Source organism: Pantherophis guttatus, chromosome 1 (genome assembly GCF_059756535.1).
Source record: "Pantherophis guttatus breed Tessera chromosome 1, ASM5975653v1, whole genome shotgun sequence".
NCBI classification, from domain to species: Eukaryota; Metazoa; Chordata; class Lepidosauria; order Squamata; family Colubridae; genus Pantherophis; species Pantherophis guttatus.
Window position 1 is genome coordinate 111,189,870 of NC_142063.1, and position 15,789 is coordinate 111,205,658.

The window sequence follows — 15,789 nt, forward strand, 5'->3', positions numbered from 1 at the left end:
TGTTGGAAATGTGTGCTGTCTCTTGCGGAAGAATTGACTCGTTTTTTATGTTATTTGAAACCTGCCTTTATTGTTATTAATGGAAAGGGGGAAATATTTATTTATAGGTGGAAGGAGGAAAACGTGTTTTTTTTTAAGTTTGTAGGACACATTAGTTATTTTTCCCTCGGGTCTGCATCTGGTTCCTCTGTGGTTCTTTCTGTTAAGTTTTTCAGATAGAAATTGTCAAGAAAATGAATGTGCCCCCCAAACAACTAGCTAGAATTTAACTAAGTCTTCAGGGGATGGTTATCTGTAAGTGTGATTGTGGGCTTCTTAAAAATGGTGTCATTGCACTCTCTTATAGAAAAATTGTAGTATTATTACTTACTTTGTTACTTACTAACTGTAGAAATCAAATCAAGATAAGAAACCCCAAAAATGAGAAAGCAAAAAATATCATGTTTGATTTCTTCACTAAAAATTTGAGAGTGTGGCTGTGCACAACTGACTTTCACATCTGAAAACAAAATATTTCTTTAACATTCTGTTGCCTTCGGTTCTCCTTTTCCTTTGTTTTATGCAGCATCATGGCTGAAGCAAGACAACCCATTCACCTTCTAGATGTTTGCAATCAAAAATTCTCAGAATTCCTGTTCAATGCTGAACATAAGTGCTTGGTGTGGTTGAGAGAAATTGAGGAAGAAGCCATGAAGATATTTGATAGGTATAGAATCTTGAATCTTGCAAAATGGAAAAAGTGTTAAGTTTTTACACCGAAGGGCTGTAAATTGATTTGGGGGTCATATTTACACAGCAAAGTTTATTGCCTAGGGTGGGATTTTTTAAAATGATTTATGGAATCCTAGAGTTCCAGGAAAACAGTTGGGAGTTCTGAGAGTGAATAAAGGCAAAACAATAATAAATTACTTAAACCCAGCTATCATTAGAGCATGGATGTCAAACTCGATTTCATTGAGGGCCGCATCAGGGTTGTGTTTGACCTGAGGGGGGGGGGCGGATATGGCCGGGGTAAGTATGGCTATCTTGACATCACTTGTGTTAGGGGTGCCTGTACTGGACTGATCGCTCTGCCAGTAGAAATGGAGCTCGAAAGGGCCGCGCACAGTCATTTTGAGCTCCATTTTCGCTGGCAGACGACTGCAGGAGGCCGTCACAACCAAAAACAGAACTCGGGAGGGCCTCGCCTCCATTTTTGCTGGCAGAGGCTGGTCCTTCACTTTTTCCAGGGCAGCCCCGTGGGCAAGATCTAAGTATCACTTGGGCTGGATGCAGCCTGTGGGCCTTGAGTTTGACACCCCTACATTAGAGTTTTGTCTCTTGGTCAGTGATTTGGGTATTTATTTCTAACCAGTAGGTCCTGCAACCTGAAAACATTTAAAAACCTGTAGCATAGAGCAGTGTTTCTACTACAGGTAGTCCTTGACTTATGACTACAGTTGTGCCCAAAATTTCTGTTGCTATGTGAGATAGTTGTTAAGGGAGTTTTGCCTCATTTTACGACCTTTCTTGCCACAGTTGTTAAGTGAATCACTGCACTTGTTAAGTTAATAGCACGGTTATTACTTGAATTTGGTGTCCCCATTGACTTTATTTTCAGAAGGTCGCAAAAAGTGATCACATGAGCCAGGGACACTGCAATTGTCACATATATGAGTCAGTTACCAAGTGTCTGAATTTTTGATACATGACCATGGGGATGCAGCAATAGTTTTAAGTGTGAAAAATGGTCATGTCACTTTTCAATACCGTTGTAACTTCGAATGGTTACTAAACAAACTGCTGTAAATTGAAAGCTACCTTTTTCTGCAAGAAAAGCAAAATACATAGATTCCCATTCTTGAGAAGGAAAGCAGGCCTTTCTTACACCAGTCACTGGGAGTCAGGTGACATAAATTTAATAATAATACTGGACTTTCTTTGTCCATTCTCTTCCAAAAAAGTCTTATTAATTAGGAGTTTATTAATTATCCTGATTTAATGATTCCTTTGTTATCAATGTAAGGAATACAAGTTGGTCAGATAATAACATCAAGTTACATTTCAGCATGGGTCATCTAAGCAAGATATAGACTTCCCTGTATTGATGTTAATTGCAGTTCTTGAGATCAATAGTTGTTGTTGTTGTTGTTGTTGTTGTTGTTGTTGTTGTTGTTATTATTATTATTATTATTATTATTATTATTATTATTATTATTATTATTATTATTATTTTGGACCAGTAACAACTTTAGTGCCGAACCTGAACTGATGCCCAAAACCCCATCTCAGAAGAAGTATCGGAAAAAGAAGCGATCTTCATTGTTTAAGGATGAAAATAAAGAACTAATTAGAAAAAGGTAGAAAAATAGCTAACAATATTTAAGCTTTATATTTTCGAATTGTACCCAAAGGTCTCAGGCTGTATGGATTTTTCTTGTGCTATAAATTGCATATATTCTCCAGTCCCTCTGTGTATCTATCCATGTAAAAACACCATAAGACACACTTCCCCCCCCCCAAAAGAGGGTGGAAATGTTGGTGCATATTATACACTGAATACAGCCATTTTTGGCCTCCCCAAACCCCGCCCCGCGCGTCCCGTTTTCACAAAAAAACAGTTTTAGCAAAAATGGGATGTGCAAAGGGTTTGGGATGCCGACAGAGTGCTCTTGGGGGCTGGGGAGGGCAAAAACGTGACACGTAAAAGTTCCTTATGTTCACTTCTTTTCAAGGAAGTTTCCTCCCAAATAAGCATGCAGTAGTTAATCCTATCTATTTTGTATTTTTAAGACACATTTATGTGCTCATGCATTTGTCTAACTACACCTAGTAGTTTCTATACCAATTTTAAGATATGTGGGCTTAAGATATGTGGTTGGGGGATTCTGAGAGTTGAAGTCCACATATCTTGCCAAGTTGCCAAGGTTGAGAAAAATTGTTCTATATTTTATTAGATGCCTAGTCAATCTAGTATTTATGTGATGTAGGAAATATAGAGAATTATTTTAGTTTTTACCAGAACAATTTTATTGAAATTCTTTTAATTTTTGAATTAATCATTTCTTTCTTTCTTTTAAGATTATCTAAAGGACATGGCAGTGTAAAGACTGAATCCTTTCAGAAGCTTTCTCCAAGAAGAGTACTGAATAACCTCAACGTAGGAGATGCAAAATCTTTGCCAGATATTATGACCAACTCTTCTAAGGGAAGTTCAAAAGTACAGTCTGACAAGATAGCTAGGGAACCAGTAGGGGAATCACTTGTTCCTGGCTGTTGTAAAAATGGTGAAGTAGAAGAAAAAAGAAATGAAGTCATGAATGGAATCCCTGAACTTTTTATTGTGCATTCAGATAACCATTTAGCTGATATTTCGAGGATCACTGAGATTCCCACCATGTCAGACAGTCCTGCAATGGTAGTTCCAGACATCACTGATCCAATAAAGGCAGAAAAAAATGGGATTAAATCAAGATTACCAAGTACAACCACTTTAAAAGAATCTTTAAATGGGAAGCACACACCTGGAAAAGAGATTCCACCCCAAGAATTAGTTAATAATTTGGATCCAGAAGGAGAACTTTCCCAAGGCCTGAAAGAAAGTTCTGCTGCCTCCACAGGGTCTTTGTCAGGCCATCGTCATCTAAGTAGACCACACAAAACTCCAAGGATCTCACTGGTGGAAAAATATTCGCTCAGCAGTAAAAGAAAAAGCACAATTCGAAAATCCATCAGCAGGACAATTGCCAGGAAGCAAGCAGTTCAGGACTCATCATCTGCTTCAAGTCGAGTAAGCTGTAAGTGAAGGCAATTAACCATGTCATTATGCAATTGTTATAAGTTGGAGGAGAGTTGATAGGTCCAACTGTTTTTTCCCATAAAAATATGATACAGGGCTTTCAAAAGGGACATCTTGCAATGCTCAAGACACATTCAGAGTACTTTAAATGTAAGCATTGCTTACATTTCCCACTGAAGTTAACTTGCGGACGTAGAAAACAAGAGATGTGAGTTCGAGTATGAAAGCCAGCTGGGTGACTTTGGGCCAGTCACTCTCTCAGCCCAACTCACCTCATGGGATGGTTGCTATGGGGAAAGTAGGAGAGGAAGGAGCTTTATGCATGTTTGCTGTCTTGAATTACTTATAAAATAATAAAGATGGACTAAAGATAAAAAAAAATGCAAAATTTCATCATTTTTTGTCATGCATGGTGAAAGTGTAAATGGCTTGTAATTGGATCTGATGTAGTCTGATTATTTCACATCTGATATATTGTTCTTTACAATTCAGAGACCTCAGCATATTTAAAACTATATCTACTGCAATTATATATTCTAATATATTAGATTAATATCTGGGCTTGCCCCTTTTCTAATTCAAATTTGATATGGCTCTGCAGAGCATTATTCGCTTCCAACTCTATGAAGTCAAACTTAAATCTTGAATTTATTCAGTTATTTTAAAGTGTTCCTAGTCTTTGTTGGTAATATGTTTCCTGAAAAACTATGCTTTGTCAGCAGAATTTGCATGCTTATAATAAACATTATTACAGGTACGCATAATGTATCTTTTATGAAAATCCAAATGAATATAATTTTTGGAATGAATAACCAGCTCTGTTTCCACTGGAACTGTACTGATCAAAGCTAGGCTTTGTTTGACAACGTAGGTCTATTTTGCTGGATGAATGTAAGGAATAATAATAATAATAATAATAATTATTATTATTATTATTATTATTATTATTATTATTATTATTATTATTATTATTATTATTATTTGCCAGTGACTTTCCAGAGACTGAGTGGTTTACAAAGTATTTAAAAGATAAAAACAAGACAAAAACAACAAATGTTGTAAAGTGCTAGAATTCGTCCTACATTGGGTGTGCAGTTTCTTTTTTTATTGAAAGCAATACTCATAGTATGTACTCCTATACTTACTATATTTATTTATTCTAACATTTCCATTCTCCAGGCCATAGTTCCACTGAAGTATTTTTGAATGATGAAAACCACAAACTTGGGTAAGCAAATTCTTGAAAACTTTTAAAGGACTTTGATAATTTAAACCTTGCCGAACTTCATCTAGAATCAACAAACATTTTCTGAATCTGTTGTAAACTTTGGAAATAGTTTGAAATTTTTTAAAAAAGGTTTGATTAGAATCTTATGGTTCTATTTACATACAGTATTCAAAATTAATACCATATTAAACAATTCAGAATCATGTAGCATTCAGACATCTGATTAAGAAGTTGTGTTTTTCTAGAACTGGAAAAGAGGTTATTCCTGGTGGTCATCTCTTCTCCATCAGTGCCACCAACTCTTTTTTGAGGAATGGAGAAAAGATTATCATAATACATCATTAGACTGTATAAAATACAAAACAACAAAATTTTCCTAAAGTTTGAGTCAATGGGAAGAAAATTATCCAAGGTTTAAATTTGTGATGGGTGGGTGGGTGAATGTTATAAACACATATATAGATATACACATCACTTTCAGTTTTTTTCTTGTTTATTTACTTTGGTTTAATTCTTGAGTTTACCAGTGTAGGTATTTATATTTCTTTGGGACAAGTATTTTCAAGAATTATTTTTCTCAATAGTGCATGTCTTTGAAGGTTGTTGTTAAATGGCCTATACAACCCATTCCAGATATCTCCCATCTTTTTGCCTGTGATCCCTCTTTAAGGACAGTTCCATCTATCGAATAGTTCATTTGTCAACTTAAGTTATCAATTATTGTAGTAAAATTCTTCTTTTATTTAAAAAGACTGATCATTGCTTGCATTTTAGGAAATTGTACAATTCAAATCATTTGTAATAATTCTACTGAAGTATTATGTTCCATTTTTTGTAGGATAGATAAATGATGGAACATTAGATTTTTTTAAATAGTTAGATCTTAGATTAACTGTGGCAAAATTCTGGAAAACTAAAATACATTTTAATGATTTATCAGTGCAGGAAATAGCATTTGGTGAAAAATTAATATGGCAGCAAAGAATCTTGAACAATCCTTTAATTAAAAATTAATGGTCAACTGGTGCTCATTTTTGCTATAAGAAAAATAAAGAGATTTTTTAAATTTTGCTTTTGTGCAGATACTAATGTTTCAGCACTGAACAGTATATATGTGTATGTGTGGTGTCCCTATGATTATTTATGAATTGTATGTACTGGTTTTAGAAATGTGTTGATTGAGGATATACTGGTTTTAGAAATCTATTGATTGAGAATTTAGTTGTTGATTGAGTATATATTTGTTGATTGGAGATGACGCCATATTGTTTGAATCTACAATCTAAAAGATTTGTAGCAAACATATATATTTTATATGATTATATGATGCATTGAACATGGCTCATATTGAACATTAAGATATTGAAGATGAGATAGATGATGGGGAAAATGGAGTGAATGATTGCAAGTTATACCTAAAAAATAAAAATCAGAGCAAGTAAATGAGTATGTGTGCCTTAGTAAGTTTACTAAAGATGCAGAAATGAAAGGGAAAATAGTGTACATAGATACTGGTAAAATATAATGAGTAGTATGTGGATTGTTGTGAGGATTGTTTGAAAAAAATGCAAATTTAAGAGTGTGTATTTAAGAGTGTCCTTCTTCCTACTGTCTTATGTGGAAATCAGAGCTGGAAGTGTTAGAAGAAATGTGAATATAAGTTGGCTGTAGTGGGAATGAGTTGCATAAGAAATATGAGTAGTAAAATAGAAAGATGTACTAGTAGGACCAAGAATGAATTGGTGAATGAATGTGGTTTTAATATAGAAGTGAAAAAGAAGCTCTACACATTGTTGATATGGCTACTCAGAGAGAATTAATGAGGATTAAATTACAAAGCTAATATATGAAAGAATATATGAAGGAAAAGAAAAATGAATAGATGAAGAATAGGAAGACACATTTATGATAGAATGGAGTTGGTGAGGTCCTGAAAATGTCAGAGCTGGTAATTTGAAAGAAAAACAAGACCCAGTAAGGAAATCAGTAATGAATCAGTAATGGAAACTCATATGGCCTATAAATGTAAGAAATTATGGAGACCCCTATGAATGATTTTGTTGGAAACTAAAAACTAAAATAAAGTTTAGTTGGATTTCCTTTTTTTCCCTTTTAACTCCTACCTTTCTCTCTCTCTCTTTTTTTTTTTACATTTGACTTTTCCCTATATTTTACATAACATTGCTTCTCTGAAAGGAAATAGCGTGGTGGGTATATACACAGATAATCTTGATTCAACAACCACACTTGATATCAGGAAACAGTTGCTAAGTGAATTTGTGACTATGCTTATGATCTTATTAAAACTTTACTTTGCTCTACAGACCTGCAAAAGTCATAAATACAAGGACTGGTTGTAACAGTTGTAACTGTTTTGTGTGTATTGTGTTCACACAGACATCCATTTTCACTGTTTTTTTGCATTGTTGTTTTTATGTTGTCTTTAAATAATGTCTGTTGATCACAGTACATTTAAACAAAATAATGAAAACTGGAAAAAAGAATGGTTAATATTTGCCCAAATTCTCTCTTTAGGCCTTTGACACAGAACGCTGAATTAGGAGAGGTAAGGTCTTGAAGATGTACCTATTTGGGTTTACATGATGGATTGCCTTTTGCTTTTAATGCAGTTCTCTGAACTCTGATCACAATTCTTAAGATAGCTCTAAAGTTATACAGTTGAATTTACCATTCCAGTTAATTATTTAGTCAAGGCTGTGGGTGACTGGTGTCTCAAGTCATTTATTAGAATGCAAGAATTTTACTTCTATGGAAATGTGAGAATATCAAACCTTACTGAAATCAATGTATTTAGGTCAGGGGTGAAATCTACTTACCTTCCTTACCGGTTCAGAAGTTCACGTGCCGCACGCGTGCGCACACAGACCCTCTGCGCATGCACAAAACCTGCAAATGCGCAGAGGGTAAAAAACACATTACTTCCTGGTTAAAACCAGGAAGTAATGACACCTGGGCAGGTGGGCGGAGCCTCACGCCATCGCTACCAGTTCTCCGAACCACCTGCCACAATCACTACCGGATTGCCCGATCCAGTCCAAACCGGGAACATTTCACCCCTGATTTAGGTCCATCTAAATGCATAGGATCTGCTGGGACAGAAAATAAATATGCTATTCAGTATAGCTTTCAACTTCAACACTACAGCTTAATACCCAATAAGATTTTGAGAAAACGCTTTTATTTGACACTTGTTTTCCATTCATATGTGTCTTTTGTGAAAAATTAGTGTTGTGAAATTATTTCATTTAAGGGGCTTTAGCATTGTATAACGGTGAAGTAAAGGGAGTAACTTGAAGTTACTACTTCAAAGTGTGGGGTATTCTTAATCTCTGTTGACCTAGGCAAGATATTGCTACAAAAAGATTTTTCTATTCCTTTTTATGGACCAGTTTATATGTCTGGGCTAAATTGCAGATGATAGTTTTATAGAGTATCATTTCAATCGCAGTCTATGCAGATACATACTTATTCCTCATAGTCTAGTCTTTCTAGACTCTGGAAAGTTTAGAAGAAGTTTTATTTGATCTTCACATGTAACATATATTCAGATTCCTCTTCCTGGTAAGTATTTTCATGGCTTTCACTGAGTCTCTCTTACTTGGTACTAACCGGTAATTTTGCTTTTCTTGAAGATGAAAAATAGAAAATTAACAGGATGTTATGGCATTCCTCTTTTCCTTCCTTGGACAATGTGAGAAATGATTGTTATTGTATTCATATGTAAGTAAAGGCTCCCTTTACTTACATATAGTGGAGCCCCTGATGAAACATGTTAATGTTACTTTTTTTAGTAACAATGTGGAAATGGTTTGCCATTGCCTATTACTGAATTTATTTTTCCATTTCTCATCGCATCCAAACACTGTCCATCTTTTTAAGAAGAGAGTCAGCTAAGAGCTGCTACCTTCAATAACATACTTATGTGAAATGTTACTTACTTAACAAAAATTAAAACCTTTCTTGCATTTGTTCCCATTGATAGTCCTACTGCTTTAATTTTTTTCCTTGATTTTTCTAACCAATTAGTATCTTGACACATATATTCATCTTAAAATGAGAGCCCAAAAATGGGAAAATATGGTAAGAGCAATATTCTTCGTATCTCTTTATTTAGAAAGTGCAAAAATAATATATTGTTTTTTCCTTAGCCTTTGAACAGTCTACAAAAAGAGCCTTGTACTCTGGATGCACCTAGTCTAGTTGTTAGCACCCCTATGCACAATCCAACACAATTTGAGAGGCACCAAGACAAGACTTGCAGTAAAGGTAAATAATGTTATGGACAGATAGGAGTTTTCATTAAATGCTGTTAAAACCCACAGGCAAATTATTCTGCTTTTCCCTATATAATTAGTATGTGTATGATGTTTGTCTAGACTTTTATTTTTAAGTCATAACATAAACATATTTGCTAGTATATTTACCACCTTGTCATTATAATTAAAAGCATTTTATGAAGCAGTTTTGAATCTTGATATAGTTTTTTACTTATATTAATGCTACTAGGAATAAATTCTATCTACAATATATGCTTTATTTCAACTGAGCAGTTTTTATTAGGCAAAAAGATGGATTTTGTGGCAAGACCTCTCTTACTAATTGTGCTTTCCTTGCAGACAGACTTGAGACTACCATTACTGATTCCCACATCAGTAATTTTGAAGATTTACCCAGGAACAGCAGTCCCCATGAACAAATGCAGAATATCCGGTATTCCTTCTTTCCTTCCTTCTTCCCTCCTCCCTCCCTCCCTCCTTCCCTCCCTGGAATGGTTTCTCAGAATTCAGAACAGTAATCATCGTGAGCAGTTACCTAAGTTCCTTCCTTCCTTCCTTCCTTCCTTCCTTCCTTCCTTCCTTCCTTCCTTCCTTCCTTCCTTCCTTCCTTCCTTCCTTCCTTCCTTCCTTCTTCCCTCCTCCCTCCCTCCCTCCTTCCCTCCCTGGAATGGTTTCTCAGAATTCAGAACAGTAATCATCGTGAGCAGTTACCTAAAATTGCTTTAGTTAGAAAGAGCTATTTAGAAACTAGCTAGACTTTATATTAGATATTTATCTTTTAGGTTACAAGCATTTTTTAAATAAAGATTTCCTGTAAACTTGTGCATTTTTCTGGTAGTCAGACTGTTATAGGTATTATAGTCTAGACTGCTTCAGTGAGAACCACCTGTATACGTAATACTGCAATTGCTTAGAGAAAAACTGAATTTAGAAAATTTACATAAATATGTCATTGAATTTAGACAGAGTGAAATGATTTAATAACATGGGCAACGTATCTTTCAGGGTGCACGATTTGAAATAATATTGAAGTTAATATCTGTGTTTTTACTGTGGTTACTGCTGACTTTCGTCTCAAGTAGCATGTTGGAGAACTTGCTAACAATTAATACTTAAAGAATATAAATCATACTATTTTGATATACATTTACCTGTCAGTATCACATTTATGAAATGAAATATGAATGGTTTAATTCTATCAATAAGAAATTATCTGGAACTACAATTATCTCATGAAATTGAGTATTAGGTGTTGAATTTAGAAGTGACTATTTGCCAGTTATCTAAACATTTTCCTATGCCAAATTTTGGAGGAGAAGGGATTGGTAAAAAGGTAAAAAAATGGAACATTATGGTTTGAGTATAGAAATAATAGCTACATATACTAATTCTGTTTAGTCTAGTGGTTGTGGCATCAGGCTAGAAACCAGGAGACTGTGAGCCATGAAAGTCAGTTGGGTGACTTTGGGCCAGTTACTCTCTCTCAGTCCAGCTCCACTCATAGGATTGCTGTTGTGGGGAAAACAGAAGGCAGAAGGAGTCTGAGGTACCCTTTCACCTCAGTATGTTCACCACTCAGAGTTATGCACAAAAATATTAAAGGCAGGATATAAATAAATAAATTTCTTTAAATTCTTTAAATTTCTTTCTTTTTTGATATAATATTAAAATAAGAAAAAATTGCCATTATAAATGTGGTCCATAAGTAATGGGTTGAAATCATTCACTGGCTTTTTTATGAAACAGAATTTTGTGAACGGTTGGACTCACAGTTTATGAAAGTACAACACTTCATGTGTTGTATGAGTGGGAGGGGCAGGTATGACGGGCACAGGGGGTCATATCAAGTGTCGGGGGTGCGCACACGTTGTCTCCGAGCGATTGCGCACTCCGGCCCCCAATGCGTGACTCGTGTCCTGGGTTGTATAGAGCCTCATGCCCAGGGTCTGCGGCTGATGTTATGTAATGCCAGGTCAGTGGTTAATAAGGCCTCCCTTATCTGTGATCTTATTTCGGAGGGGGGTGCAGACCTGGCAGGTATTACGGAGACCTGGTTGGGCCAAGAGGGGGGGGTCCCCCTCGTAGAGATGTGCCCGCCAGGTTTCCGTGCATTTCATCAGCCAAGGGCCCAGGGGAGGGGTGGGGGAGTGGCGGTGATCATTAGGGAGAGTCTTTATCCGAGGGAGACCACTGTTCCTCAGATAGCCGAATGTGAGTCCCTTTGTGTGAAGTGGGGCCGTGGGGTGCAGATGGGTCTGCTGACTACGTACCTGGCTCCCTGCCACGTGGCAGCAACCCTGCCCGAGCTACTCGACGTCATTGCCGGGGTGGCGGTCGATACCCCCAGACTTATTGTCATGGGGGATTTCAACCTCCCATCCACAGGTGGGTCGTCAGAGGTGGCTCGGGAGTTCATGGCTTCCATGACGGCCTTGGACCTGACCCAGTTAGTTCAAGGCCCCACTCACATAGGGGGACACACTCTGGACCTGATTTTTATCTCTGGTCAGTGGTTGAATGATCTTGGTAGAGGGGACCTAGACATCAAACCCTTGTCATGGACAGATCATTCGCTCCTTCACTTAGACTTTCCTACCGCTTTCCCCCGCCGCAGGGAGACGGAACCAACCAGATGGTTCCGTCCCAGGCGCCTGATGGATCCCGAAAGGTTCCTGACGGAGCTTGGGCCGTTTCCTGAGACTCTAACACACGACTCGACTGAAGAACTGGTGGCCGCCTGGGAAAGGGCGGCCGCTGGAGCTTTGGACAGCGTCGTGCCTTTGCGGCCTCTGACCCGATGCCGATCTCAATTAGCTCCTTGGTTCTCTGAAGAGCTGAGAGAGATGAAGCATCGGAAAAGACGCCTAGAGAGCATTTGGAGGACTAGTCAATCCGATTCTGACCGGACACAGGTGAGGTCTTATATCAAGACCTACCTAGTGGCGATAAAAGCGGCAAAATCTAACCATTTTTCCGCTCTTATCGCATCTGCAGAGAACCACCCAGCTGCCCTGTTTAGGGTGACCCACTCCCTTCTTCGGGGGGGAATACGGGAAGATCCCTTGCAGGGTCGTGCTGAGGATTTTGTGCAATTCCTGCATGATAAAGTCGCTCGGATTCGGGATGGCTTGAACTCCGATTGGATGAGTCCACGGGAGGAGACCGGGGCAGGTCTTGAGAATGTTATCTGGGAGGAGTTTGATCCTGTGACTCCCGAGGATGTGGACAGAGTTCTGGGTAAGATTAGTGCCGCCACGTGTTTATTGGACCCGTGCCCCTCCTGGTTGGTACTGGCCTCCCGGGAGGTTACACGAGGCTGGCTCCAGGGGATTATAGGTGCTTCTCTGAGTGAGGGTGCCTTTCCTGCCGTCTTGAAAGAGGCGGTGGTGAGGCCCCTCCTCAAGAAGCCTTCCCTGGACCCGGCTGAATTAGCTAACTATCGTCCAGTCTCCAACCTTCGTTTTGTGGCGAAGGTTGTTGAGAGCGTGGTAGCACGACAACTTTCCCGACAACTGGATGAAGCTATCTATCTAGACCCGTACCAGTCGGGCTTCAGGCGGGGGTACAGCACAGAAACGGCATTGGTCGCGTTGGTGGATGATCTCTGGAGGGCTCGGGACAGGGGTTGCTCCTCTGTCCTAGTCCTATTAGATCTCTCAGCGGCTTTTGATACCATCGACCATGGTATCATGCTGCAGCGGTTGAGGGGGTTAGGAATAGGGGGCACCGTTTTGCGGTGGTTCTCCTCCTTCCTCTCCGACCGCTCGCAGTTTGTGTTGGCAGGGGGACAGAGGTCGACCTCGAGGCGTCTCACATGGGGGGTGCCGCAAGGGTCAGTCCTCTCGCCCCTCCTGTTCAATATTTATGTGAAGCCGCTGGGTGAGATCATCCGTGGTTTTGGGGTGAAGTGCCATCTGTACGCTGATGATACTCAGCTGTACATCTCCACCCCAGACCACCCCAACGATGCCCTTGATGTGATGTCTCGCTGCCTGGAGGCCGTGCGGGTCTGGATGGGGAAGAACTTGCTCAGACTCAACCCCTCCAAGACCGAGTGGCTATGGCTTCCGGCGCCCCGATATAGTCAGCAGGTGCCATCGCTAACTATTGGGGGTGAATCTCTGCCCCCCACAGAGAGGGCTCGCAATCTGGGTGTCCTTCTGGATGCACGGCTGTCTTTAGAAGAGCATATGACGGCCGTGGCCAGGGGGGCCTTTTATCAGGTTCGCCTGATTCACCAGTTGCAGCCCTTTCTGGATCGGGACGCCCTACGCACGGTCACTCATGCCCTTGTTACTTCCCGGTTGGACTATTGTAATGCTCTCTACATGGGGCTCCCCTTGAAGAGCACTCGGAGGCTCCAACTGGTCCAGAATGCGGCCGCGCGGGTGGTTATGGGCGCAACTCGTTGTGCCCATGTGACACCCCTCCTGCGCGAGCTGCACTGGCTCCCAGTGGTCTTCCGGGTGAGATTCAAGGTGTTAGTTACCACCTTTAAAGCACTCCATGGCATAGGACCCGGGTACCTCCGAGACCGTCTTCTGCCACCAATAGCCTCCCACCGACCAGTCCGTTCCCACAGGGAAGGTCTCCTCAGGGTGCCGTCAACCAAGTTATGTCGACTGGCGACGCCCAGGGGGAGGGCCTTCTCTGTGGGAGCCCCATCCCTGTGGAACGAACTGCCCCCGGAAATTCGTAAGATCTCCGACCTCCGGGCGTTTCGCTGCGCACTGAAGACCCTATTATTCCGCCAGGCCGGACTAACAACACAATAGTTTTTAAATTGGGATATTTAAATTTATTGGGGTTTTAAATCTGAGCCACTTTATTTAATTATTTTAAATTTTATATTGTTGTTTTGTTTGTGTTTTTAAACAGGCTGTACACCGCCCTGAGTCCTTCGGGAGAAGGGCGGTATAGAAATAAAATTATTATTATTATTATTATTATTCATTTTCAGTGCTTTATAGGCACATACTTACATACATCCCCTCTCCTTCCCTTTTTCTATTTCTCTCTTTTCACCAACTTTAAGACTTTCAAGATTTTTCACTTTTCCTTTTGAAGAGACTAGTTTTTGAAGAACTCCCAAACTTTTTGGATATGCTGAATAATTAAAGTCTAAAGTTAATCCACTAAGCAAGAATATGTACATTGTGTAACTGAGAAAACTTTGTGAATTCTTTTCCCCCCCAGGAAGCAAAGTTATAGACAAGCAGTGGAGGACCTACCTGCTCCTTCATGCACAGAAGATAAAAATCCTAGTCCTTTCAGTCATACAACCACATCCATTTCTGCAAAGAAAATGCTGCCAATGTCTGGCCCGTCCAAGGTAGGTAAATATCATAGAATAGAATTCTTTATTGGCCATGTGTGATTGGACACACAAGGAATTTGTCTTTGGTGTATATGCTCTCAGTGTAAATAAAGAGAATAAAATACATTCATCAAGAATAAAAAGATACAACACTTAGTGATAGTCAAGGTTACTAATAAGCTATAAAACTGTACTAGGAAACAAATAAAAAAATATAAATTGAAAGATGCAAGCAACATGGTTATAGTAATAAGTGGGAAGAGATAGATACTAGTAAGGAAGAGAAGAATAATAGTAATACAGTCTTAGTAAATTATTTGACAGTGTTGTGGGAATTAGTTGTTAAGCAGAGTGATGGCATTCGAGGAAAAAACTGTCCTTGTGTTTAATTGTTCTGGTGTGCAATGCCCTATAACGTCGTTTTGAGGGTAGAAGTTGAAACAATTTATGTCCAGGATGTGAGGGGTCTGTAGATATTTTCACAGCCCTCTTTTTGACTCGTGCAGTATACAGATCCTCAATGGAAGGCAGGTTGGTAGCAATTGTTTTTTCTACAGTTGTAATTATCTGTTGAAGTCTGTGTTTGTCTTGTCTGGTTGCAGAGCCAAACCAGACAGTTATGGAGGTGCAGATGACAGACTCAATAATTCCTCTGTAAAATTGGATCAGCAGCTCTTTGGGCAGTTTGAGCTTTTATTAATATACTCTTATGTTATATTAATATAAATATACTTTTTAATATTTTATATCTATCCATAAAATATTACTTTTATTAATATACTCTTATATTAATATACTCTTGTGGGTAATGCCTAAGCAGTAAAAGCATGTATACTTTTCTGACAGATAATACGACCTTTCAAAAACTTCTTTCAAACCATGCAAAAGAATCAGCTTCTCAAATCTCCTGGGTCTTCAGGGAACAAAGTCCCCAAACATAGTACTCCTTGTAGATCTGCGACCAAGGTAAGAGGTTTTTTCATTTAAGTTTAGAAATAATAACAATCTCTATATCAAGAACTCCTGCTAAAATTGGTTAGAGAAACCAGATCTTTGTGGCAGAGAAAATATTCTGCATGATGCAATCTAACTCCAGTTTCAGTTATGTTGTAGGGCTAAGAGTCTTTCCCTCCCTCTCTCTCTCTCTCTCTGTGTGAGTGAGAGAGAG

The 15,789-nt window shown here is 38.9% G+C and overlaps 1 protein-coding gene across 2 annotated transcripts in view; it reads left to right on the forward strand.

Moving 5' to 3' along the window:
* The window catches only part of LOC117667014 (inner centromere protein-like), a 29,027-nt gene that overhangs the window by 298 nt on the left and 12,940 nt on the right, over positions 1-15,789 (forward strand). For both annotated transcript variants that reach the window (XM_060687781.2, XM_060687780.2), the window contains exons 2-10: positions 566-706; positions 2,223-2,339; positions 3,061-3,776; positions 4,958-5,006; positions 7,542-7,572; positions 9,176-9,293; positions 9,644-9,737; positions 14,501-14,636; positions 15,468-15,587. In XM_060687781.2, coding sequence (XP_060543764.2) covers positions 570-706; positions 2,223-2,339; positions 3,061-3,776; positions 4,958-5,006; positions 7,542-7,572; positions 9,176-9,293; positions 9,644-9,737; positions 14,501-14,636; positions 15,468-15,587 — 1,518 coding nt within the window. In that variant the 5' untranslated portion in view covers positions 566-569. The remainder of the gene's footprint in view (positions 1-565; positions 707-2,222; positions 2,340-3,060; positions 3,777-4,957; positions 5,007-7,541; positions 7,573-9,175; positions 9,294-9,643; positions 9,738-14,500; positions 14,637-15,467; positions 15,588-15,789) is intronic.